At 39.7% G+C, this 25,357-nt stretch overlaps 1 protein-coding gene across 13 annotated transcripts in view; it reads right to left on the bottom strand.

The window, feature by feature from the left end:
• The window catches only part of tenm3 (teneurin transmembrane protein 3), a 243,630-nt gene that overhangs the window by 34,180 nt on the left and 184,093 nt on the right, over positions 1–25,357 (bottom strand). For 9 of the 13 annotated variants that reach the window (XM_043229546.1, XM_043229727.1, XM_043230073.1 and 6 more), the window contains 8 exons: positions 23,653–23,853; positions 20,286–20,471; positions 13,440–13,463; positions 12,392–12,412; positions 11,197–11,343; positions 9,164–9,380; positions 5,112–5,231; positions 1,690–1,951 (listed from right to left, as the gene is read on the bottom strand). In XM_043229546.1, the coding sequence (XP_043085481.1) occupies positions 1,690–1,951; positions 5,112–5,231; positions 9,164–9,380; positions 11,197–11,343; positions 12,392–12,412; positions 13,440–13,463; positions 20,286–20,471; positions 23,653–23,853 (1,178 nt within the window). The remainder of the gene's footprint in view (positions 1–1,689; positions 1,952–5,111; positions 5,232–9,163; positions 9,381–11,196; positions 11,344–12,391; positions 12,413–13,439; positions 13,464–20,285; positions 20,472–23,652; positions 23,854–25,357) is intronic. The other 4 variants (XM_043229933.1, XM_043230009.1, XM_043230363.1 and 1 more) reach the window with 2 other exon arrangements.

The following is a 25,357-nucleotide window of genomic DNA, read 5'->3' as shown; positions in this document are numbered from 1 at the left end:
TCTGGACGTGAAAACGTGCCGTTCTCCTCTAGCCAAATAAAATTTTTTCCAGTCCTGCACGACGGCCAAGTGGAAGCAATATGCCTGACTGTTCGGTGTCACGGCCGCTAAGCGTTACGAGCGCTGGAAGAGGGGGGCTGAGGGATGTCTGTTTGCCATTTATGTGTGACGCTCTGGGTAAAAAAAGACCTTGGAGGCCATTACAGCTGAGGTCCAAAAGCCCCATATTAAATGCTAACTTGGTTGGGTCTGATTACCCCTGTTTAGAGTTCCTCTCAAAGCAGGCTGTAATTCAAATCAGGGCCCATCTACTTTGATGAGTGGGGTTCCACAGAGGGGACAGACGCCCCTGTTGGGACCGAGGAGAAACATGGGAAGAGGAGTGTGGCCTGTTACATATGCTGCCGACAATAAGGAAACAATTTTTCTCCTTCATGTCTCGAAGCAAACTCGTAAGACAGCATATGTGTTGGCCCTGAGTGCTCGCATTACAGGGGATGTTCCCCCCGCCACATGCCACAGAAAGGTAAGAATGGAAAAGCTGGGTTATACAGGAAAGGATCAAATACACATCTGGACACAAGGTAGGGTGGAAGAGAAAATACAGACAGGCCAGAGCCAAGTTTTGGAAACCTCTCAATCAACAGCAGCACTCAGTTCACATGGCAAAGAAAAAACGTGACTGATGAATTCAATCTTGACAGTTAGCTTTAAATGATCAGTTTACTGAAAATTTGAATTCTGTCATTTAAGAAAGCCATACAAAAGCTATTTAAGCCATTACTGCTCATCTGTTGTTAACCGCATGAGTGAATCATTCATTCGATTCATTAAAAAAAAGTAAGATTGACTCATTTACAAATTAAACATGCCTAATTCTCATTTATTTTCATTATACCTAAAAGAGTGGCCAAGATCTTTTTTTTAATACCCCTCTTTTGATTCACCAATAATGAAAGTCACATGAGTGAGAATAATAGAGGAATTTTCATTTTTGAGTGAACTACTCCTTTAAGACCTTAAAATTGTTTTGTGCAAGACCCAAACTAAGCATGATTTTATACTTATCTCCCCAAAGACCCAGTGATTTATTTGCTCTGATGTGGGTCCAGTTTTCATTTTTACAGACAGGCAGCAAGAGGCTTGAGTCATTTTTACAGATTATGTAGGGGATAGCGCATGCGGATTTGCACTATAAAAGGAACAAAAGGAGGGTGTGCAAAAGGATATAAAATGCTGACCAATATCTTCTCAATATGTGGGGTTGTGCTGAAGGCTGTAGTGATTTCTAGCTCTTGCCAGCACCACAATAAGATTTAAAACTCTTTTCCCTCCAAGTACTGCAAGCTGGGTGCAGGTTGAGGGCAAAGAACAGACTGTTTCCTCAAGTTTTCTTAGCATCATCTCTGTACTCAAAGCCTCCTTTTGTGACTAACTAAACAGTGTTCAGAGTACGTTTAGACGCATTGTACATTCATACTGGCTGCTGCCATATGATATCCTCTTCTGTGCATGCTAATAAATGACTATTCAGTATCCAGCTGACCAATTGTTCCATTTACAATAGTGAATTATCACTTTGGTGGGAAGGAAAAATTGGTATTGTTTTAGTTTTAGGGATTTGCATCACCTACATTGTGGCTTGTTATTTTAAAATCTACTATGCAGCTGGGTTCAACTGAGTCTTACCTGAGTCTCTGGAATGATAGGGCCATTCTCGGGCGAGGATCGGAAGAAAGTGGAGAGTGGTGTGGCCACAATGAGAGGACTGGGTCGAATGAAGCCACTCAGGTCACAGCTGGGGATGTCGTTTTCCTCTTTTTTCATAACCAGTGTGTCCATTACATAGAAAACATTCCACGGGATCCATACTGTACGGAATTGCGTGAGAAACGGTGCCCGCTCAAAGCTCAGCGTCAGTGATGCTCCGCCATTGGCCAGAATGTCAAACCTTGCAAAGATGAAACCAGGAGTGCACTTATAAATTCTGATATTCTGATATTTATTTTGTACAGAAATTTAGAGAAATTGATATGCACACAAACACACACATTATATATATGTATAAATTAGGCCTGTCATATGTTCCTCATTAGGTATGCATAATATGCAGGTAATGTACTGCGGAGGTGATAGAGTGAGTAACTGAGATGAATTAGATATGAGAGCTGATGGCTAGACCTGGTTTAATTGTCTCTTGCTTTAACCTTCCTGATCCCAGTGCAGGTCTCCTCTGGGCCAAGTGTTTCTAAGAAGGCCCTTTCCTTCCTGACACAGGGCCTTGCCACGGTGAAAAATGCATGATAATGTGGCTGAGCCTTTTTATCATTGCATTTGTGTAAAAGCCAAAACTCTCCCTCGACTCTCTCTCTCCCTCTGTTGCCATGAGAGACTTATTAGAAAGGAAATGAGTCAGGAACCTAGCATACTGTCCTATATTTCGATATTTTGCAAAGGCTGCAGGGGGGAAAGCAAGATAGGGCAGAAAATATGCATGTAGAAGCGTAAGAATTTGTTCACGTGCGTGCACACACACACACGCGCGCACACACACACACACACACACACACACACACACACACACACACACACACACACACACACACACACAAAAGCAGCTCTGAAGGAGAGGCTGCTGGTGATTGGTCTCTAACAGCTGCGTAGCTGGTACTCTGATTCCCTGTTGGAGTAAGTGGATGTGGAAGAGGTGTGGGCATGATTATCCACTGCCATTTTACGGTCTGCCCTGCTGTGGTGTTCAAGTGCTGCAACAGCTGGCTGAGTGGGCTAATCTCGGACACACTCCTCCTATCTATAACCTCCCCCCGTCACTCTCTCTCTCTTTCAGTCTGGGTTTCCTCCTTCCAGTCCAAGCTTTTCTATCATCACGTTTTCTATTAAACATATCTCTCTGGCAGCCTAACGCCTTTCTCCATCTATCTCTATGATGCACTGTCAGGGTCAAACTTCTCTCTTCAGTCCTATTTGTGCTCATGCGCTCGTTTGCTCACTTAAAAGAAAGCAACTATATAAAAACAAATCCTCATCATGTCATTTCAATCCATTAAGCCATTTTTGTTGTTCTGTAAAACATAAACTGGATTCTTTGAAGAAAAACTGTCTACTCTTTTCCAGATGAGAACAGCTGGTGTCTTTTCCAGATGAGAACAGCTGGTGTCAGGTTTATCTTGTCTATCTGACCATGAGTGGACAGTGCATACAGGTGCGAATGGGGTATAAATACTTGTGTCCCTTTAAAAATATAATTCTTCTTTTTAGTGGTTTAGTTTTGAATGCGCATGAAAAAACAGGAGAAAAGAGACAAACGGAATAAAATTACATATAACAGATAATAATAATAAATAATAATAAATATGTTTAGGAATACAATAAATGTGCTTCAGAAAAATAGTTAAGTTAATAAAACAAAAGGATTAAATTTTTATGGCAGCGCCAGAAGGAGACAGCTGAAAGCATATCCTCTTTGTTTTCTTGATTTAACAAAGGCACATGTTTGTTCTTATTCTGGGTATACACAGATAAAAAAAACCCTTAGAGTTTCAAATGGTCTTTATGACCAAACCACACTCACACAACATTAATATGTCATTATAATTTATGTTTCATTTCATAATTGTATATATAATATTGAATTATAATTTTATCGCAAATTATATTTTCTAAATTATATCCTATTCTGTACGGAATACCAGTACAATTTAAAGTATTTATACCAGTAAAATTTTAACTTATAGGTGATATTTCTCTCTTTCTCTTTTATTCCATGTAGTAAATGTTTTAGGAATAGCTTTGTAAAAAACACACAAAATCATATATATATACATATATATATTTTTTTTGTAATATTTGTGAAATAATCACACTATATACACATATATATATATATATATATATATATATATATATATATATATATATATATATATATATATATATATATATATGATTATTTCACAAATATTACAAAAAAAGGCCCTCCCTTCAAAAGACATAATAAGGGTATTGTATTAATACCAGGTGTAAACATGGAAATCAGTGTTGTTATTTTGTTAATTAAAACTATTAAAAATGTTTTTGTTCATTAAAAAAGATAAACATTAAATTAATATGTTGTACATGTATATAAATCAAAATAAAAACTATAATATAACCTTAAAAGAACACTGGTTTCAAACTGGTTCAAAATTATAATAAAAGCAGTCTCATATGCTGCATTTCAAATCTTCTGAAGCTGTGACTGAGTTTTGTGAGAAACAGAATCAAAATTTAAGTCTGCACTAAAAGTCTAATGCTCAAATCAAATGTGGCACCTTCAGATGTCTTGCATCATGTCTGACGTCAATGACACCTTTTGTGTGCCACAGAAGAAAGCAAGTCATACCAGTTAGGACAGACATGCTGGCGAGTTAATAATGACAGAATTTTCATTTTTCATTCAAACCATTCCTTTAAAGACTTGAACTGACCCCATTCAGTCCACCAGCTGCACCTAAAACACCTTTTCATTGATTCTATCTTTAATTACACTGAATTCTTTAATTCTCATTTCCTCTCCGCGTGATTGCTGCCTTTTAGCCATCCAGCACTGACACATGACAGTATATGATAGTACATGATGTCAGGTCTTAACAGTACACATAAAAGTAGTCTGCTTGAACATCTTGCTGGTTACAGTTGTGAGGTCTTCATGATTGCGGTGCCACTGCTCCTTAATAACACTGGGATTGGTTTAACAGTATGGGAAAGTGCGGCCCATTGGCTGATTGATTCCACCCTTGTAAATCCAATGCATTTTAAACAGGCCGTTTGCTAAAGCACTGCTTCCTGAAGCAATGCCTGACATTTTCATGAGATGATCTTGGTAGATAAGACAGCATGCTATAAAACTCATGCACGCACACACAAACTGTTGTGGAGCCATTGCGTATTCAATCAAAGTTTTCACACATTTATGTATGTTTTATGCATAAGTACTAAACATAACTAAACAGATGGTTTTGGTGACATCTGTACTTTGTGCTGTATCATGACATTCAGTCATTCAAGGACAGAAACACTATGGAAGTGTGTATAGGATGTTTTCAACCTACATGCCATCCTGCCGTGTGATGGTGAATCCGTGGTCTGGGTAGTGCACAAAGGACACGTTGACTCCAATCAGGGGCGTACCATCTGCAGTGAGCACCTGCCCTCTGATAATGGACACCAGGCTGCAAAACAAACACACATGGTTGGTAAGAAACCCACACACACACTCACTATTAATATGATTTACAGCATGACTGAACATGGATTCCCTAAGCTTTAAAATGTCTAATCCACTGTAAATAACTAGCACACAAAGTCTGTCTCTCTCTCTCACACACACACACACACACACGCACACTATGCTTATTTATGTGACTCTTGTGCCCCCGTCTCTATAGACAGTCATAATTCAGTCCCCTAAAGGCTCCAGTGGGATTCTTATGTCCTCAATTCCCAAGGCAGATTCTCTTCCGAGGAGCTTCATAAGGATCGATGTGGGCAAAGCTTTTGTTTGAAGAACTGTAACTTTCCCACAGGGGAATAAATAGCTAAAATACTTAGAAATCCTGCACTGTCAATTACTTTTTTGAATAAGCGCTTTCAAATCTACACACACACAAAAGCACCAAACTCAACAAAGGGGTCACATGATATACATATGTGCAGCTTAAGTAAATATATGTGTGGATATTTACTTAAACTGTAGAATGGTTAAACTGAAATAAAATAATGAGACAAATAGTGAAAAACATTATTTTCAATATCTGAATCATCTTTCCTTCTCAGCAAATATTAATATATTATACATAATTCATTTTTTTAAATAAACTGACAGTCCTAACAAAATAACAAAGCGACCAAGAGAATTAGTGCTTGGGTTGTTTTGGATAGAAAGTGACTTCACTGCAGTTTTAAGGACACCTCGCTCTAATTATTGGCTGATTTTTTTTTCAGGTCATTTCTGTTTTTCTGGGGGCCTAATCAGCAGTGCAGCAGTGAATCAAAGTGTGCCGTCACCCCTCACTTGGAGCTGGGATAAAGGAAGTGTGGAAATGACCCTAGGGTTACACGCACAGGTAAACATTCCATAAATAAGCTGCCGTTCCTCATGATGTGACCGTAACTCAGAAATCCCATTTGCTTTGTGTGAGATAATAAAACAGTAGTGTCCAGTGTTAGCTGCCACAGCCTGAGCGTCCTAAAAGCATGCTGTAATTCACCCTCCTCAGTGCTGTATTTCTGTCTCGTTTGCCCTGAACACCACATGTCACACTCGCTACTCGCTGCGTGTACAATGCATGTCTTCCACTTTCTCTGAAGGCACCCTGGCCACAAAACCAAGGTTAATATTGCTCAAAAAGCAAGCAAGAAGTAAAAAACTATTTTACTGTTTACTAAGAACGAAAAAAAGAAAAAGGACACCCCCACCATAACAACCCCCCCGAAACAAAACCCCCCAAAACAAAACATTTATTTAATTATTTATTTGACAACCTATTTTACAACCTATTTTGAAAAAGATCATATTCTGACTGCTTTCTGTTCTATCCTCTCTATAAGAATAACCTTCACAATGTTGCCATCACAAGGATTACAGCTGGATCCAGGTGGACATCTACCAAGGTGCCCAAGGTTATTCGCCTTCATTCTTAAAGGGATCACACAGGCTCTTCTCTGGACCGGACCGCTGACCCTCTCTCAATGCTCCAGTTTTTCATCCAAACCTTGCTGCTTAACACACCTTCCATTTTGCCAACATGCACCACGCAGAAGCTTAATCTGCTTAAAAGGCCCCTTAGTGCTGGGACACATGTAGCAAAATGAAAACAAGACATTTTCATGTACTCAGGCAGGGGTTTGCTGAGCCAGGCGTTCAAGTGAACGGACGGCTGAAGATGACATAGAAGAAACATCTGGAGAGAGGCTGCTGGGATATACAGGGTGTGTGACAGATACTTAATTCTGGAAAATTGAGGAGCTGGCACTTTTGCTCCAGTGGCGCGTTGTTTTACAATGTTTATGCTGCGAATCAATAGGTAGTTACCCTGAGGAAACACACAAACAGCAACTGTTTCTTAGTGGCTTTTCTTTGAAACCAGGCAGAATGTGAATATGTATATATATATATATATATATATATATATATATATATGTGTGTGTGTGTGTGTGTGTGTGTGTGTGTGTGTGTGTGTGTGTGTGTATTTAACTGGATTCGCAATATCTGCATTTCTTCAGTCAGCCAGTATATCTGTGCTGTGTTCTTTTATCACCATTTGTCGTGTTTAGTCCAGGATAAAAACCTACAAATCAAACTGAACTTTACAATGGATACAAAAACCAGAGCCTGTGATGTTTACTTAAACATTTATATTATTTAGCGAGCGATTATTCTATTTTATCATGAGCTGGGAGGATGAGGGAGTCTAGTACACATGGTTTGGGTTACATTCGATGACTGCCAAACAAACTCCAGCCAAAATGACCGATATTCAGTGCAGATGTGCCCTGTGCAGGTTTGTGCATTTATTTTTAAATCACATTAGTCTACACCTCCCTTTATCAGATGAGTCTTTATCTTGCCACAGAGGTACTTAAAGGTTTAATGTCCTCACATATGGGGCACCGGCATTGGGCCTATTAAACTCTTTGTTGTAGCTAATCGTGTTATCTGTCAAGACCGAATCACAGTTGCCAAGCAATTTTTGAGAGCAATCAAGCTAACTTCAATGTTATTTCCGTCTTAACAGAACATGTGCATTGAGTTATGGATAGAAGGCAGGTTAAGAGATAAACAAACTGATCGTTATTGCATTATTACCACGTATCAGTCAAATTGAAACGTGACTGTGAGCATTTGTGGTGTGATCAGTCAACCTCCTTTGTGTTTTTAATTCCAGGTTTCCGTAGATATTAGTTTACCAACTCACTGAATAATTGTCAGACGTAATAAAAAGGAAATTAGGTTAAAAGCACAAAAAAGCTAAGAGGGATTGAAATAGCAACAGGTGCTTAATTGATGGAGCAAAAGGAATGAGCAAGGTAAAACAGAGCCATGAAGCTGACCATGACATCTAAGAAATAATTATATCCATTCAAGCAAACAGAGAGAAGATGCTTTGGACAAACCCACGCTCTGAATGTGACAACATAATTAATAGCACTGCTTATTCAAGCAGGCTATTATCAGATCTAACATCTCTTTCCAATAACTGTTATGGTGCTCACACATACACAATGCAAATCGAGGCCCATAATTTGTAAATTACACTTTAATGCAACTTCAGAAAATCTTTCTTGCTGTAACCCGGGTCACACGGTTCTTATGAGGTTTTGTCAGCACATCTGTTTCCATAGCAACTGTATGAAGTCTTTAAGAGGGCTGTTAGGAGCAATTGTGGGGAGACTTTTTGTTTTTTTTTAATGGTGCTAATATGGTCTCTGGAAAGCAGAAACTGAAAGATTATAATAAATCGAGACTATTCCATATGCTTATCATTTGACATCAGGTCAGTCATTCAATTGTAGTTAATGAAATAATTCATTAACTACAATTAAGCATACTGAAGAGTGTGCTTAATTGTGTGCTTAATTTATATATATACACACACACACACACACACATAAATATACACACACACCTATTATGTAAAGAAAAATATGTAGCTTGGATGCGATTAATTGCGATTATTTGTTTAACAGCACTAATATATATAAATATAAATTTAATGTTTAAAAAAACCCTCCTATTTTATGATTATTCTATATTAAACTTTTGCTGGAAATGAAATGGCACATGTTGTGAACCATGACTGATTTGTTTATAATCTTCTTCTATTTCAACTGATCTAAGAAGAATCTTATTCTATTAATTAATTCTTGTAACCTGTCATCTAGATGGACTACTTCATTGACTTTCTGAACTCTGCACAATAGCATTCAATACATCACAAAACACCCAGTGGACTAGTATTAAATATGTTTACATGAACAGAAGTTCATCACTTGCCTGATAAAACCTGGGCCTCTGGGGCATCCTTATTGTTAAGCACTGATACACACCTCACTATTTGAGGTTTAATTTGCTCATTGCAGCAGACACAGCACACAATCCTACCTTCTGTTAAAGGGGTTGTCTCCGTTAATGACATGCGTGCTCTCTGGACCAATGAGGAAGCTGATTTGCTGATAGAATGACTGGGCGGCTTGCTGTGGGCTTGCGGGTTGGTTCTGGCTGATGATGTCGATGGGGTCAGGAGCGCCACGGCAGAAGGGCTGAGTCTGACATGAGCTCTGCAGACAGCAGTCTGGATCCATACAGTCCACCAGGCCATCTGCACACAATGCACATCAGAAATATGAGGTGCTATGTGTTAAAGAGTCTTATAATATATCCTGTGTCCTGTTCCACCACTTGCAGTGTGAGAGAAGTAAAAGGTTTTTGTGTCTACGCTTCACACACCATCCACCACCTTTGTTCTCTCACCTTTAGGGTCAAAGACATGACTGCAATATCCTCTATTGCTTCTTTCACATTGTCAAGACTCTCTCTCTCGCCTCTATCAGTAAACACCTGGTTAATGCTTTGTGTGGAAATGCGATCTGATCTCCCGCAGGTAAGTGCCATAAACCTCTGCCATCCGTCTCAGCTAGTTTATAAAAAGCCTGTGTACATCTGGCACAACGTCACAGGGGAGTTGTAAAAGAACATATGTGCAAACACACACACACGCAAACACGTGCTTTTGTTGCGTTAATCAGTATGAGACCAATCCTTTTTTTACTGCACCCTGAGCTGACATTGCTCTGGTGAGATCCAGACAGAGTGTCTGACTGTTTGTTTTGCCTTACGAGTGTCCCAGCACCCCCTGCCAAAAGCACCATGCAACTTCATGTGAGATCTGGACCTCTCGTAACTCTCACACTGCTTTAAATCCGGTCCGCTATGGCCAAAGTCAACACGCACATGAAAAAATATCTCCGGAGAGCGCAGAATCTGTTAACTTAGCTTGCTCAGGTCACACAAAACAGAGGTCACGTAATGGGATCTGGACATGTATATGTATTTAAGGAGAAACTTATTCATTTTTGAGAATGTTTGTTTATATAAAGACCTTTATGTTCTCATCTTTTTACAGTACCTCTAGTCAAAGGAAGCCAAATTCAAAGAAATCTGCAATATCTGGCATGATTACTGTACGACTGAGAATATATCATAACCTTACTGTATATTTTTCTTTCCGCTTTGGAAAAACTTCAAAGCTTCTTGTCAGGCTTCCAGAGGACTGTAAATCCTTCAGATTTACGATGTTACAGATCGCATTATCTCCAACCAGAAAAATAATCTCCTCAAATACTTTGGAATTGCGTTGTGTTTAAAGGTTCATGCATTTACCCTTTCTAGACATTTTTGTTTGAACCAAACCTCATAGCGGACCTCAAATGTACGCGGAACCACACGTGTATACCAAAAAGTTCTGTATCCAAACACACACGCCCTGAATGCAGAATCTGTGGAGAAGGATTTACTGCCGCTCACCCCTTGAGCAGGCCTGTCATTTTTTTAAATGTAAGCAAAGAGAGATGCTCTGTTATTCATAGAGTCGGTCTCCCCTGATGTCTGTCAAGACAAGAAGTGCAACCTCCAGACTCTAAGCTAACCTCTAGTTTTGAGATTTACTTGTCTTTGGTCTTAGGGTCATGTCTTAGTGTGCTATATTCTGATGGGCTGAGAGCTATGGGATACCCCAGTAAAAAACTCTGACTTTTAGAAATCAAGATATGCTTAACCTTTCTGTACAAGTGGACTTTTAAAAAACGATTAAAAATAAAAAAAGCACCACACATTTTTAAAAAAGTTTTTAAAATCAGAATGGCCCTAACAAGACTGGTTTGAGTTTGGTCTGTTTAAAACCTGCCTGAAAACTTTATCATGACTTTTATAGAGGAAGAAGAAATTACAATGTCAGCTGTTTCATAAAAATTTAAATATGCACATTTTACCGTTTCCACCAGGGTTATATCCTCGACCTGATTATCATTGACAAATACTTATCTAATATTTACATAAACTTTTCCATATGCATAAATGTGTGATGCATCCCATTTAAATTTTATAACGCTCATCCGTCCAGTCACTAGTGACCTCACCTCCTTCATTGTCCTTGCCGTCTGCGCAGAGAGTCTCCATGGCAACGTCACAGCCGGCCCCTCTCCAGCCTGGTTGGCAGACACAATGCCAGCCGTTCTGATCCAGCGTGCAGCGTCCATTACTGTTGCACAGACCTGGGCATCCCTCTGCAGAAAGAGACAAAGCCATCATACACTAGTATGGACATGTATCTGACAATGTGTCTGAGACTAAGTTAAGTATGTGTGTATTTTTATATTTATGTGACCGTATTCTCTCTTTACGTTGTACTGTTGTTATTAAAAATCATCATAACTGGCCACAGTGTGTCTTCGACTTGTGAAACACAAATGGTAACCCAAACAGAGATACACTGAGATCGTCGTGAATGAAAGTAAAGGTTTAAAGGTGAACACAGACTGACGCTGGACTTCAAACAGGCCTAGTGAGATGCACAGAGGCTGTAGATTCACATGGATGTAACGGATGCTCTCTCTTACACAACCAACCAATTCAAAAGGGATGGCAGAAATTTGTGAGGAAATCAAGGTGAGACCCGAAAGAAAAAACAACCGATTAAGGAATCCAAATGAGAAAATTAATTAATTAGAAGAAAGAAAATTGAATTTAGAAGGAGAGATCAAAGAAAGAGGGTGAAGGAATAATAAATCAGCAGCGGCATCCATGTGAAGCTACGGCACACAGAGAATCCCAGTGGCATAAAGTATAGGGTGGACGTCTGAGCTGGCGAGAGAGTGTGTGCTTCCAGCGCTATACTTTCTGCCCAGGTCACATTCCGCCGGACGGAATCAGAGGAAAGCGAGAGAGGCCAGGGGGAGGGAAGGGGAGGATTGTGGGAGAAGCTAGGCTAACAAACACCGGGGGTCAGGCTGCGGGATGCATGGAGACAGGACCCACAGGATTCCCAAACAGGACCACAGGTGTGTTTTGTGTGTGAGTGCATGTCAGTGTGTCGTGTGTGTGTGTGTGTGTGTGTGTGTGTGTGTGTGTTTGTTTTGTTCAAGACAAACAATGATGAATCTGGCAGATATAAAGGACAACAATAAATACAGCAAGGAGACTAGAACATAGACACGCTGACATCGTGCTTCAAGACAAAAAAATTGAAGGAGGGGAAAGAAAGGAAAGAAAGACACAGAGAGACAGCGGAGTGATTGCTTGTGACAGTCTCCCTGGGGCTTTGGTATGCATTACCTTTAAATCCTATCCTCTCTCCTATTATGGGGCCGGGAGGGAGGAAAATTCGGGAAAGAAAATGAACAAAAAAATCTGAGCACTTGAGTCCAAGTGAAGGACGATTTAGAACACAAAAACACAGAAGGGAAAGAGAGAGTAAGGAAGCAAATGACCATAAAGAGGAGAAAAGGAAAGAGGGGCTTTGAGGAGGAGGAAGGCGAGATGTTGAAAGAAGAGTGGGAGCTGTTTCGACTTTGGCCGACTCCGTCTGGAGGATTGCCATGGCGTGTATATTGTGTTACTCAGCGCATGAATAAATACCATACCGAGAAATGCTATGTGCCGTGTCTGTTTAGTATTTTGTGAGTGAGAAAATAATGCAAGAAAAAGCAACGTGGAATGTGATAATACACGATAAAAACAAGCGAGAAACATGTTCCGAGCTAACATATTGAGGTTTGGAGTAAAAGTATCAAAGTAAGCCCGTAAGACTTTAGGAAACATCTTAATGTTAAAAAAAAAAGCCTTGTGAGAGTTCTTGGCGGTCTGATGCACCATATGCCAGTTTGTGAGTCTGGAATCACACTTGGCTTAGCACTGATTTAGCCCTGTGAAATCATTTCCAAAAACACCTCAGTAACAGTAAACAAGAATCTGCTAGTATCTCTTCTCTTGATCTCCATTTACACCGCCAGCTCGTAGTTCATTATAAAATAAACATGGCTGATCGTCATTTGCTTTCAGGTTTCTATTGTTTTAAAAATGAACTCGAGTGTGATGCTAAACTGCAGATGTGGAGCTGTGGTGATTTAGTTGGGGCGGGGGGATGGTTCTGCTGAAGTTGGAACATTAGCCAAGGAGAACGCTGAGGACATTGGATTGGATTTCTGACAGTCCAAAAAAAGAAGCCAATGAAGAATCACAATAATAGCAGACACGCAGAGGAGAGAGAGAGAGAGAAGAGGTTATTAATGCGCCATAAAAATGTCATAAAGACTTCAATCCGGGACACAAGAGCTCAAGGGAGAGAGAATGAGAGAGAGAAGAAGAAGAAAAGACACAGTACCTTGGACATACGTCTCCGGGTGAGCTTTACAGGGAGCAAGAAGAAGAAGGAGGAGAAAGAGGATGTTAAAAGGTGTGAAAAGACAACCTGAAACACGCATACCGAAACCAAGAGCTTTTTTTTTTAAAAGCATCTTTCTTCACTGCACAGACATTAAAAAGAGTAGAAATGCTGATTGACTTCTGCTTCCGACTTCCCAAAGAAAACATATTGTTCAAAGTTGTAAATAAAACAAAAGATTACTGAAGCTCAAAAACAAAGAAACAAACAAAAACTGTTTCAGCCTTCCTACTTTAAAATTTCATGTTTAATTCAATGTGCCGTTTCTTTGAAATCATTTGTGAAATTTACTGGAAATTCCTGAGTGAAAATTGTTTCAAAGTAAATCTAACACCAAACACACAAACACTGGAGTAAATAAAGCAAAAACACATCCACCGAGCAGTCTTGGCATAGACGTGCATGGCTCTCGAAGCCCACCGGTACCCTGCACAAACCTCTGCGACACCATTTATGGAATAAAATGAAAAACAACACCAGTAGAAAATGACTCACTCTTCCTGTTCAGTATTCACAGAGCGCTCCCCTAAATCGCTTGTCAAATGTGTGACACTATCACTCATAATGCATAAAGTAAATAACATGGGCATCATGGGATTTACAGTACCTTTAGAAAAGGGGGCCTCACATGCTAATTGGAAATTGCATCCTGATGATTGACATGTGGTCCAGGAATCCTGCTGTATGTTTGCTATTTCACGTTTCACATTGTCATCACATCAGGTCTATTATCCTTGAGCCCCTCAGTATGTGAGTGAAATATTATATGGCCCCGAGTGAGGGGGAAAAAAGTGTGTGTGTGTGTGAATGTGTTGGTGAATACTGTATGGATAAGCTCTGAATCATCCGCATGTGTGTACGCGAGCAATCATCTCCTTCCTCTGGCTAAATGAAATGATTTCTGACAAGGCTTTGGGAGAAACCCTGTGTGGTGTGTCATAACATTACATATGCTAAGTCAGATCAAATCATCCTAAATAAAAGGTCACCTTTTAATACAAGCATAACAAAGCTGTTATGCTGAAGCGTCATTAGATGGATTATGTTCTTAAGGAAGATACTCTTACGTGTGAATGGAAGACGAGTGTGTGTGGTTGTGACTGATTGAGAGGTTTTGTGTGTGTGTGTGTGACGGAGAGAGCGTACTGATTAAATTCCTCAGTGTCTAGTTTCCACACACTCGCTGTTATGTCTGAGAGATCCAGAACAGTTGTAGAAGACTGAGCTGCGGATCTACTCCAGAATACACAGCGGGTTATGAAAACACAAGCTAACGCATGCTCCGAACTGGAAACTTGCCAGTGAGGGCAGCCAATTACTGGCTAATTACAACAAACTTTTGTTCATTTACATTGATGGTCCTGAGGGGAGATATAGAGAGAGAGTAAGTGAAGGAGGAAAACGAAAAGAAAAAAAAAAAAGCCAATCTTCCCTTTACAGACATCAATGCTTTATTATTTACGTGCACATTCAAAGTGCTCTGATTAAAGTGACATTAATCTGGAAACAATTATACATCACGTCCAGCGTGGTTCAATCACTGTTCCTCTAAAGAGAAAGAGAGAGAGCCTATATTAATTTCCATTATCCTAATTGCGTTGCACAGCCACATGGCGGTATACATGCCCTCACAGCTGTGGGTATAGCTAGTGTGACATAGGGGCCAAACATGTGTTTTAATCACGTTAGTGGGCACCTCAAGCCATCCCCCCAGAACCAATCAAACGTTGGCAATGTGTCCGCCTTCTACCTGCCCGCCACCATATAATGACAGCGTATCGCTCGCCACCAGCACTATTCGGCTGACTGTGCACCTAATTCCTGTTCCCTTTTCAGAGCCTGCCTGGATTAATGTGCTGTGAAAGGGCATTTCATTAATTAGTGATTGAGATGATAAAGCGTGGAGAATGATTTGTAGATGTACAGTGCGTGCTGTGTTTTTGCTTTAACCCTCCATCTATCTGACATGGTCTGACGCGAGGGGAGAATTGAGGGCATTGGAGATCAGGATGATATAGTTGTGTGTTGGCGTGCTTGTGCGGCTTTAGTGTGTGCTATTGATTTCTTTGTCTGTATGCACGTGTGCGTGCGTGATGATAAATGGGAGGTTTTGAAGGACAGGCGCTTCAATACTGTGTAAATGGAAGCTGTTTGTTTTAGACATGTGCGGTACACTATCAGTCAAAGTTTTGGATAAATTCTTTTTGAAAGAACTCCCTTTTGACTAACAAGGCTGCATTTTATTGGACAAGAATATGGTAAAAACTGACATATTGGGAATTATTAATATTACTGTTTTTTATTTTAATGTGTGTTCAAATTTAACCTAAAAAATCTTCAGTGTCAGGATGTTCAGAAATCATTCTATTACGCTACTTATTTACTATGTGTGCTGTGATGAATAGAAAGTTCACAAAAACAGCATTCAAATGTAATAAAGATCTTTTGTTTAATTTAACGCAACCTTGCTGAATAAAAGTGTGATTGTTGGGGTGGGATGGGATTATATCACAGTTCTTTCTAAAATGTTAAGCAGCAAAAACGTTTTTTGCACTGATGAGATTTCTTGAGCACCAGATCAGCATACGAGAATAATTTCTGACAAATCTTGTAACACTGTTCCTGAAATAAATGGGATATATTACAATATGGTAAATGTTTAATATGGGAGGTATGGGGAGTCCTGCCATTAAATTAAAACAGCCAATGACCAAGAGTTCTTTGACGTGTATGTCTATCAGCTGGACAAATCTAGAAACTATAGTTTTGTTGTCAGATTTTAGCTGTAAAAGTAAATTTGTGATACTATGGTTGTCAGATTTTATTTGTGATATGGCGTGAAACCCAACCTTGGCAAGCAGTCTGGAGATTTCGGTCTCTCCTCATTCAGCCTACATGACTACAAAATAGCTGCCTGGGGGCCTTACCAAAATGGCTGCTGAGAGAACGATCTGCTCCAATAAGGATTTGGGGAGTCTTCACACAATAGTTCAATTTGTGCACTTTTACAGTATATAAGTTTGACAAAATTATTTTGAATGCATTATTGTGTGTGAGTACACACACACACACACACATACGCACGCTCACATAAAAGGGGCTCCTGCAGGGTTGATTGATGTGTGTGCACAGCTTGCTATAATCCATGGCTTTCTCACAGTAAGAGTTGTGCTTCTGATGAATGATCTGGAAGGGCCCAAGGCCTAATGAAGCATACAAGTCTTAATAAAAAATCTCAAATGTCTGGCATTGGAAGCTTCTGACAAGCCACACTTCACAAAAAAATCTCTTTTCTTTAGTCATAAAGAGTTTTTAAAGAGCTATTACCAAGAAAATCTCCCAAGTAAATGTGCTCACATGAGTGCGTTCTTGTTCCAGAATATGCACCATATATTCACATTATACATGCCAGCATTGTAATTCATCATATTCCTAAACTTATTTACTAAAGAGAATGCATGGGCTCATGGGATGTATAGAGAAAAATATACATGTTAATAACAGGACTTCATTTAGTGAGTGTAGCAGACTAACTTAAAATACTGTCACTCTATTGTGACATAACTACTAAAAAGGGTCTGTTTAGAAAATGTAAATGGTTTTATATATGAAAGATGGATTTCATTCCTATAGATGGCATTTTGTGTGTGATCTACTAGTGGACTAGCGGTTACTGTCTCACAAAATTTTGTTAACTGCTACAAGTAGCTAGTGTTAAGATACACAAAAAGAACTAAATGTAGCTCAACCCACCACATGGAGCATGCTCTGAGAAGTCTTGTTAACAACTTTCAACAAGTCCTGAAATAACCAGTAGTCTAAAAAGAGCATCTCAGCCTCCGACAAGAGAAAGTGCAGTTGGCAGAAAGTGTGTTTTGGGTGTCTGTGTCGTGAGAAATATTTCACGCTTCTACTCTCCTTCTCCCCCTCTTATAAAGCTCCCCAATCATTTCCAAATGAATAAACAGATCTGTGTCACACTAAGCTAAATCAAACAGCCGTCTTTTAAAAATCTGCTGTACTGTCTGGATAAGTTCACATTATAGACTCTAATATTCAGTTAGGATTAGGGCTGGGTGATATATTGAATATTCTAGATTTCGCTGAAGATATAAAATTAAGGAACATTGCCAGTATAAATGAGCTTTTTATATGGGCATTAAGTTTCCTAAAGAGCATGTCATTAGACTAGTTTTACGATCTTTCCTTGTCTTGCAGTTGGCGTGGATGAGGGATGTTTTAAAAGATTTATACTTCAGTGAAAAAAGAGTGTAAGGGTATGATTAATCTCCTATATATTCACATAAAAATGCCCTCCTTTCGCTTATATGATCTTTCTGCTTTGATTGTTTACATTCATGGTTTTAGGTGTTGCATAACACACTCTCATCACAATATTTTAAACCTAATACCCCTCTGACTCTCTTTAAGTTTTCCAGAATTTTATTTCATATAAGGCACCACTGGGTGCTGAATGATAAATAATTTATGACAACATAAATACGTGGCTCTGATTTGAGATGGAGATTGAAACCAATCTTATTAAAAAACAGTCTCCACACAGCTTAGAGCAAATTGTCATATTTTCATATTTCACCAAAAATGCATTGAGGCTACTATCACCATGTAGTGTGTGACTTATGGTTTTAAACAACCCTTAAATCTGAATTGTTTAAGAAAGATCTCATGTCAACAATACTGAGGATGTCTGGATGCTGCTGGTCAGTGTGAGAGCTGTCTTAGAGTACCCATGTCTGGTGTCTTTGTGTGAAAGAATGATGATGCAAGTATGTTGTAATGCAGGGGTGTTTGTGTGTGGACTCACTGTGAAGAGGTCTAATGAGAGTGAGTGGGTGTAGAGGGACAGGGAAGGTCACACACACAAACACACAACACACACACACACACACACACACCTATGTGGAACCAAGAGGCCCCTTATCTCAGTCTGACACATATGATGTATGAGGTACCATAATTCTTTTAGCTCCCTCTTGTGCTCTCTCTCAAACACACACACACACACACACACACACACACACACACACACACACACACACACACACACACACACACACACACACACACTTCCACATCCTGCAATGCATGTACTCAGCAAAGAGGGACAAAGTATCAACCTTGGCCTAAAGAGATATATTCAATCATTCAATTTCTAGAAGGCCACACACAAAGTAAACCAACCCGGAAAGTGTTTTGCACAAAAAAATTATATGGCATAAACACTTTAAGCTAATAATTTGTTGTTTTTGCGTTTCACATTTAAGCAATCGGATATTGGCTTGAACGATGCTGTGAGTTCAGGACAGGACGATTTGTTTGGCTGACCAATGACAAACTAGGTGAGTGTTCAGCAAACCTGTTTGATAACAGTCATTATTTTTGCAATTCCATTTGATGATGCTAGCTGCACAGAAATTACATACACACTTTAGCTTTAATGAAACTGTCAAATTGACCAATCCATTAAAACCATTGACACGCAATTTAAAATATGGTCTTCTAAAGGCTTAAGGCCATTTATAATGTTTAAACTTAGAGCAACAAGAGGTCATTAAGTGATCAAACTCGTCTAGCATTTCTGCTTGGTAAAGTTTGGAGTCAGGGTGAGAGTGTGGTGTGTGGGTGGCTGGCTTGAACAGAAGAGCATGACAGAATTACGTGCTAACCGTGCTAATTTGGAAGACGAATAGCAAAACGCTGGCCAGATTCTCATAAAGCTGCCCGGCGAAACAAGCCTGCTTGCTAACGAGGCCGCGTACCTCGATCGCTCGTGTTGAGTAATGGAGCAGCTGACGTACCCTGCTGAGAGTTGAGCTGGTGGAGGATGTAGCCAACACGCTAACAACATGAACAGATTTAGTGACTGACGGTTAAGTGAGTGCCCAGCAACATGTAGATTTTGTGTTTAAGAAGATACAAGAAGAATTTTTTATATTTGACTTATATATTACTTGATAAATATATCAATATACCATGACTTTTTTGTTTTGAGATATAAATAAAACACAGTTTAGTGCTTGTGAGGAGACATTGCTGTCGTTTAGAATAGTTGTTACCCTGTGGATGCCTGCATCAACGGCAATGAAAATGTCACTGCTTTGATAGCAAGCAAAGGTCAGGGTGAAAGTACAAAACAGTACAAACACTCATAGTCCACTTCCTGTCGAGGTGGAAGAGCCAAAGCAGGTGGAGTAAAGGCAGAAAGACAAAGGGAATATGCAATCAAAACAAGTTCAAAGATGTGAGGTAAACCTTCATAACAAATAGCAAATAGCTTCAATACAAAAGCAGCAAAAGCAGCTGGAAATAATCAGAACCAATCCTGAGCACAAATTATGCAAGTACACTATATGGCAAAAAAGTAAAAAAAAGTAAACACTATCCATGTGTGCTTGGTGAGCGTTTGATTTGCAAAACCTTCGGCATGAAGTTTTGACTCACATTTCTTCAATTCATCTGAGAAGCCTTTCCACTAGATGTTGCAGTATGGCTGTGGGATTTGCTCCCATTCAGACACAAGAGAAATCACCGAGGTCAGATACTGATGTTAGGCAATGGGCTCTTCCAAATTCATCCCCAGTGTCTAGAGTGGAGTTCAGGTGTGGGGTTTGTGCAGGCTAGTCGAATTCTTCCATACCAGACTGAATTATCTTTATACCCAAGCCTCTCAAATTCACTTGAATTAACTTGTTAAAAACAGGGTATTCAAATTCTCTTGGTCATGTAGCGTGTTAATACTGACATACTGATGATTATGTGTCTTACCAACGGTGCAGTGTTCTCCGGTCCAGCCCTGGTGACATTCGCATTTGCCGTCCTTGCAGGTACCGTGTTCAGTGCAGCGTGGGTGACAAGCTTTCAGATCACATACCGAACCGGTCCAGCCCTCTTCACAGCGACAGCTTCCTCCTATACACACACCGTGAGAGCCACAGTCCACTGCACACACCTCTGCAAACACAAACAAAGACGAAAAAAAAAATTAAAATCGCTTTTTTGGTCTTGGCTGCAGCATAGCCAAGGACTATGAAAGGGCATATGTTCTACAACGCGTTAGCGCAAATCTCCTCTACTCAAAACAACAAGAGCAGAGGTTACATTCCTGAGAACGGTCATGTCTAAGTTATTGAATTTAAGTGTGAAAAACTTATGACAGGAAATAGATAACTGGGGACTCCTGCTGTGTCAAGCATCCTGTGTGGCGGAGGGGAGACTGTCTGCCCCACCTCAACAGACACCCCGTAACAGTGACATATCCCGACCTTGTCTGACCCACTGCCTCGTGGAGGCTTTGGCAGAGGGGTGCTGCTGGCTAAAGGTGTGTGATTGGGGAAAGGGAAAGAGACATCAGAGCATGCAGACACGGATGTGAATTGACACGCTGAACTTTCCACCCGGACCCAGAAGACAGGCCTCCCACATAGATAGAAGAAAACACATCAAGCCAAAATAAATCAATTTATACACACTCCACGGTCTGCCAAACATCAGGAGTGTGTTTGAATGGCTTTTGGGATCGAAGCTATCATGGAAGTGCTTTATTAGCATTTCTCTTCGCAGGTTTGTACTCTTTTTTTTTTGGCATGTTTACAGAAAAAAGATTCTCTATTGACAAAAGCTTCCATAGAGAAATTGCACGTTTTTGTCAATAGAAACTAGTTTCGTGTTTGTCATACCTGGCCGTGAATGCAACTGGCAACAAAAGCCGATGAGGGAAAATTGGGTGCATTTTGAACGATATCCTGTGAAAAGTGTCTGATAGCGATTTGGAATGGGTTTATGAGTTTGTGTACGTGCGCGATGCAGACGTGTGTGGGTTTGGCAGAATAGTAGATGAAGACAGACTGGCGCAAAGCAAGCTGTAGTTTAACAGCCCACACACCATTCCACCAGAGCCTCGCAGCCTGACACACCCTGTCATAGAAGAAACAAAGCACTAGAAAGACATTTCTTGATAAAGACAAATCACGGGATGGGGCATTGTTAAAACTCCTCTCTGACTCTTTCTGCGGCGCTTCCTGACAAGGTGTGAAACCATGACATGACACTCAGCCAGAGCTGCTGAAAGTGTATTGAGACAAGGAAACAGAAGTGAAGAAATGAAGAGAGAATTTCCCAGCAGCCTGTGGGTCAGGTGAGTGCCAGTTTGTGGTTGGCTTCCCCGCTGCGTGCTGTTATTATGCCTCCTGCAGGTGGGCCGGAGTGACGCACCCCTCCGGCGTGTGTGTGTGTGTGTGTGTGTGTGTGTATGTGTGGGCGCCTGTGTGTTTTATCCTTCATCAGATGAAACTCTGCTGAAGTTCACCTCAGTTTCCTCAGAGCGGGAGCGTGATTGAAAGAGAGAGACTGCGTACAAGGAAAAAGTTCACACAGACAGATGGAGAGCAGCTGCTGGGAAGTGCTTCTGGAAAACTGACGGCTCGAGCCGTAAGCCGGCTGCAACTGTACTATATCAATCTGGATTACTGTCTTTGCAGGAGTTGCTGCCAGAGTGTGTGGACCGAGTCCCTAAATGTGTCCCTGTTGCACGCGGCGTCATGCACCTAATTTTCTAAGAGGCCATTCCTGGCGTATTTGCTGTCCTAGGCAAGACATGATGTGAAGATTTTTTAACAAACTTAGTTCTTGATAGAATTATAAGAAGGGTTATTTTGATATATTGATACTCAGTGTGCATTGTTAAATCTATAAATAATTTATATTATGATTTGGTAACACTTTCATTTTCACTTCTTTAAAATAAGTCGATTAGGCATTAGGCATCATGAGTCAACAATTTTTTTTTTCACAGCATGTATTAATAATCAGTACATTTATAAATGCCCTAGAGTTCATTGGTTATTTATGTTTGTTAATAATACATTAAATACTTTTAATTTCAACCTTAGTTTATTATATCTAAAACTGGAAATGTTAGTTTGCTCATAATACATAAACCAAATGTTAAATTCTATGTTTATTTATTTATACATTCATTTATGAAGTTAAACTGTTAAAAGATGTATCAGAGTATGCAGAAATGATCAAAACTAACAAATGCCGTTAAGCAGTGTTATTCTATATTTTATGGTCTCCACTGTATTAAAGACAAGACCCTTACAGTAAAATGTTACCCATTCATTTTACAGATTTAAGTTAATATAAGTTAATATGAAGTACATTCTTTTTTTTGTTTCAGTATTTTTTATATAATTTTTTTTAAACATCAACATTAGTAAGGATAATGCTAATAAATATCTCAACTGTGTAATTATAATCTAAAAATGAACACATTTGGTTTTTTTTGGCTCAAAAAAATAAAAATTTGAGGGGGCACATGCAAGAACAGCTATGACACTTCTGTAGACACATGCCCTCCTCTCGCCCTCTGTATTTAATTTTTCTAAGCCTATCATTATCTAAGACAAAAGGGCCATTACTAATTTTATCTGCACTTTTGTCGTCGATTCGATCAAAACCCGTCCCCACGCAATAGGCGTTTATCAGCATTTACCACAGCACAGCACTGCGGCCGTCAACGTGACAGAGGGGGGCATGCAGGCCTCATTCATTAACGCTGCGCTAATTGAAGATGTAAGGCTAATTAATGAAAGAGAGGGAAGTGATGGTTTACAAAGACATCAGGTAGTTCTTCCTCAATTGAAATGGGATGGGAAAGAAAAGGACTGAGAGAAAAAGCGAGAGTGAGAGAGAGATTGCTGTGTGGGGCTCTTGGGTGAAATAGTATTTTCATTAGACACAGATTGCTGCTGGGAAAATAGCATTGTATAACTAAAAGGCCGACCATGGGTGAGTCTTAAAACAGCAGGAGTCCAATACTACTCTTATTACAGAGATCAGTATCGTCACTCGCACAAACACAAGACGTGCACACGCATCCCACACTAGCTGCGGCTGAGCTTTTGATGGACTGAGAGATATTTCATAATGATAGTGTATTTAAGGTTGACTCAAACGTGCTTTTGAGAGGGACAGATTAAACAGAGAGGAGGACAGAAAATCAAAAATAACAGCTTGTTAATGCCCTTAAAAACAATAAGCAGCTAATCTGCGTATAAAACTAAGCGCGATTAAAACAAAGTGGGAAGAGCATCATATTAAAGAAGCGAGCGTGGAAGTGTAGAAAAGATACCGATGGAGCAGTCGGGTCCAGTCCAGTTGGTGTCGCAGGTACAGGTGCCGCTCTCCGTCTGGTAGGTTCCATGCCCCGAGCACTGGTCTGGACACATCGTCTTTAGGATCTCGCAGTTGTTGCCGCCCCAGCCTGGATTGCAGTGGCACTCTCCGTGAATACACACTCCGTGAGATGAACAGGAAGGGTCCAGGCAGTCCACTGTGTGTGTGTGTTTGGAAAAAAAAAGCAAAAACTCTAGTTAGCAGGTTAGAAAAACCATGCATAATAAAGTGTGACCTTCATATGTCCAAGAATGACCCTACATTTTATGCATTAGATCTTAATTAATTTTCGTGCATAAAGACTTGCTAAAAACAATAATAGACTTTGAAATAATATTTAGAGAATTTTGTATAAAGTGCAACACTTTTACCCTAAAATTAATTTTACTTAAAATGTTAACACTCTATTAAACATGCTTATAAAATGTTTACTAAATGTTAAGAAAACAGTAATTGTAAATTTGAACATTTTGGTAAAATAAATATTAAAATACTTTATACTTTAATACATTAATAATAGAAGACAAAAAGAGCATTAAATAAATGTGACATTAATGCAATATTTTTATTTGTTGTATCCATATCTATTCTACTACTGCACAAATTAGAATTTCTACCATTTAATGATTTTTTCTAAATGTGAAAGAAATAAATACATAAATAAAATGACTGACAGGATGTGCTGTGCGTTTATACTTCTCTTCATTAACCATTTTACTGCCTTCTGCATATATGCATTTGTAAGTTTGAAAATAAAATAAAACAGTTTTGTTAACCTGAAGTAACGTTGCGCAATAGAAGGTTAATGTGAAAAATATGTGGTGTTTTTTTTATAGTAATACATTCTCTTTGAAATTCTCTCATCTCAATGGAATCCATCATTTGCTAAATGTCAAAGTGTGCATAGCATAAGCTTCACATTATATGGCTCTCAAACTCCCCTGTTCCAGTGCACACACATTATAAGCAGATTCAGACAGTGCATGTAGCAAAGCATGATCTATGTGCTGCTCAATGTGCTCTCAAAGAATGTGCTAGAGATGTTTTATTCTCCTTGGGAGAAGTCCACTGCTACAGATGGGAAAGCAGTTTTTAGGGGACAGAGGAGCAAGCGGGGCTAAATTTGCGAAGTGGGACAGTGCTATGCATTCCCTTTTAAAAGCCATGAGGGGCTACTGTGCAGGTGTGTTTGTGTGTGCGTTTAAGTTTAAAAGCCCCTGGGAGAAAGCTGAAGTTCAGTAACCCTTAATTCCTCTGATTGTGCAGTAGTTGATGGGGCTTAATCATGCCATTGATTGACAAAAGGCCAATTCATGACCAGAAAATAAAGTTCCCTCCATAAATTGCATCAGCGGTCTCTCTCCGGTTATAGAGATGTATGTGTTTTGTTGCTCGTGCCAAATCATTACAATCGAGCTGCAGGAATAGAATCTTTCTGGCTTACAGGAAAAAAAAATAAACACAGCACACCACGTGCTCAACATGCTGCGTGCCGAGTCACGGTAACATAAACACTATGCACAAAGCTAATTTTCTTAATTAAGAAAAATCAATTGTAATCTAGCATTTTTCCCACTCACGAGGCTGATGGGTAAGGGACCTGCACATCAGCGGGGACATCAATGTAATTATTTGCTCTGTGAAGTGGAGAATGGCAATTG

Source organism: Puntigrus tetrazona, chromosome 1 (genome assembly GCF_018831695.1).
Source record: "Puntigrus tetrazona isolate hp1 chromosome 1, ASM1883169v1, whole genome shotgun sequence".
NCBI classification, from domain to species: Eukaryota; Metazoa; Chordata; class Actinopteri; order Cypriniformes; family Cyprinidae; genus Puntigrus; species Puntigrus tetrazona.
The sequence above is the reverse complement of the archived record's forward strand: the minus strand, read 5'-3'. Positions and strand labels throughout refer to the sequence as shown.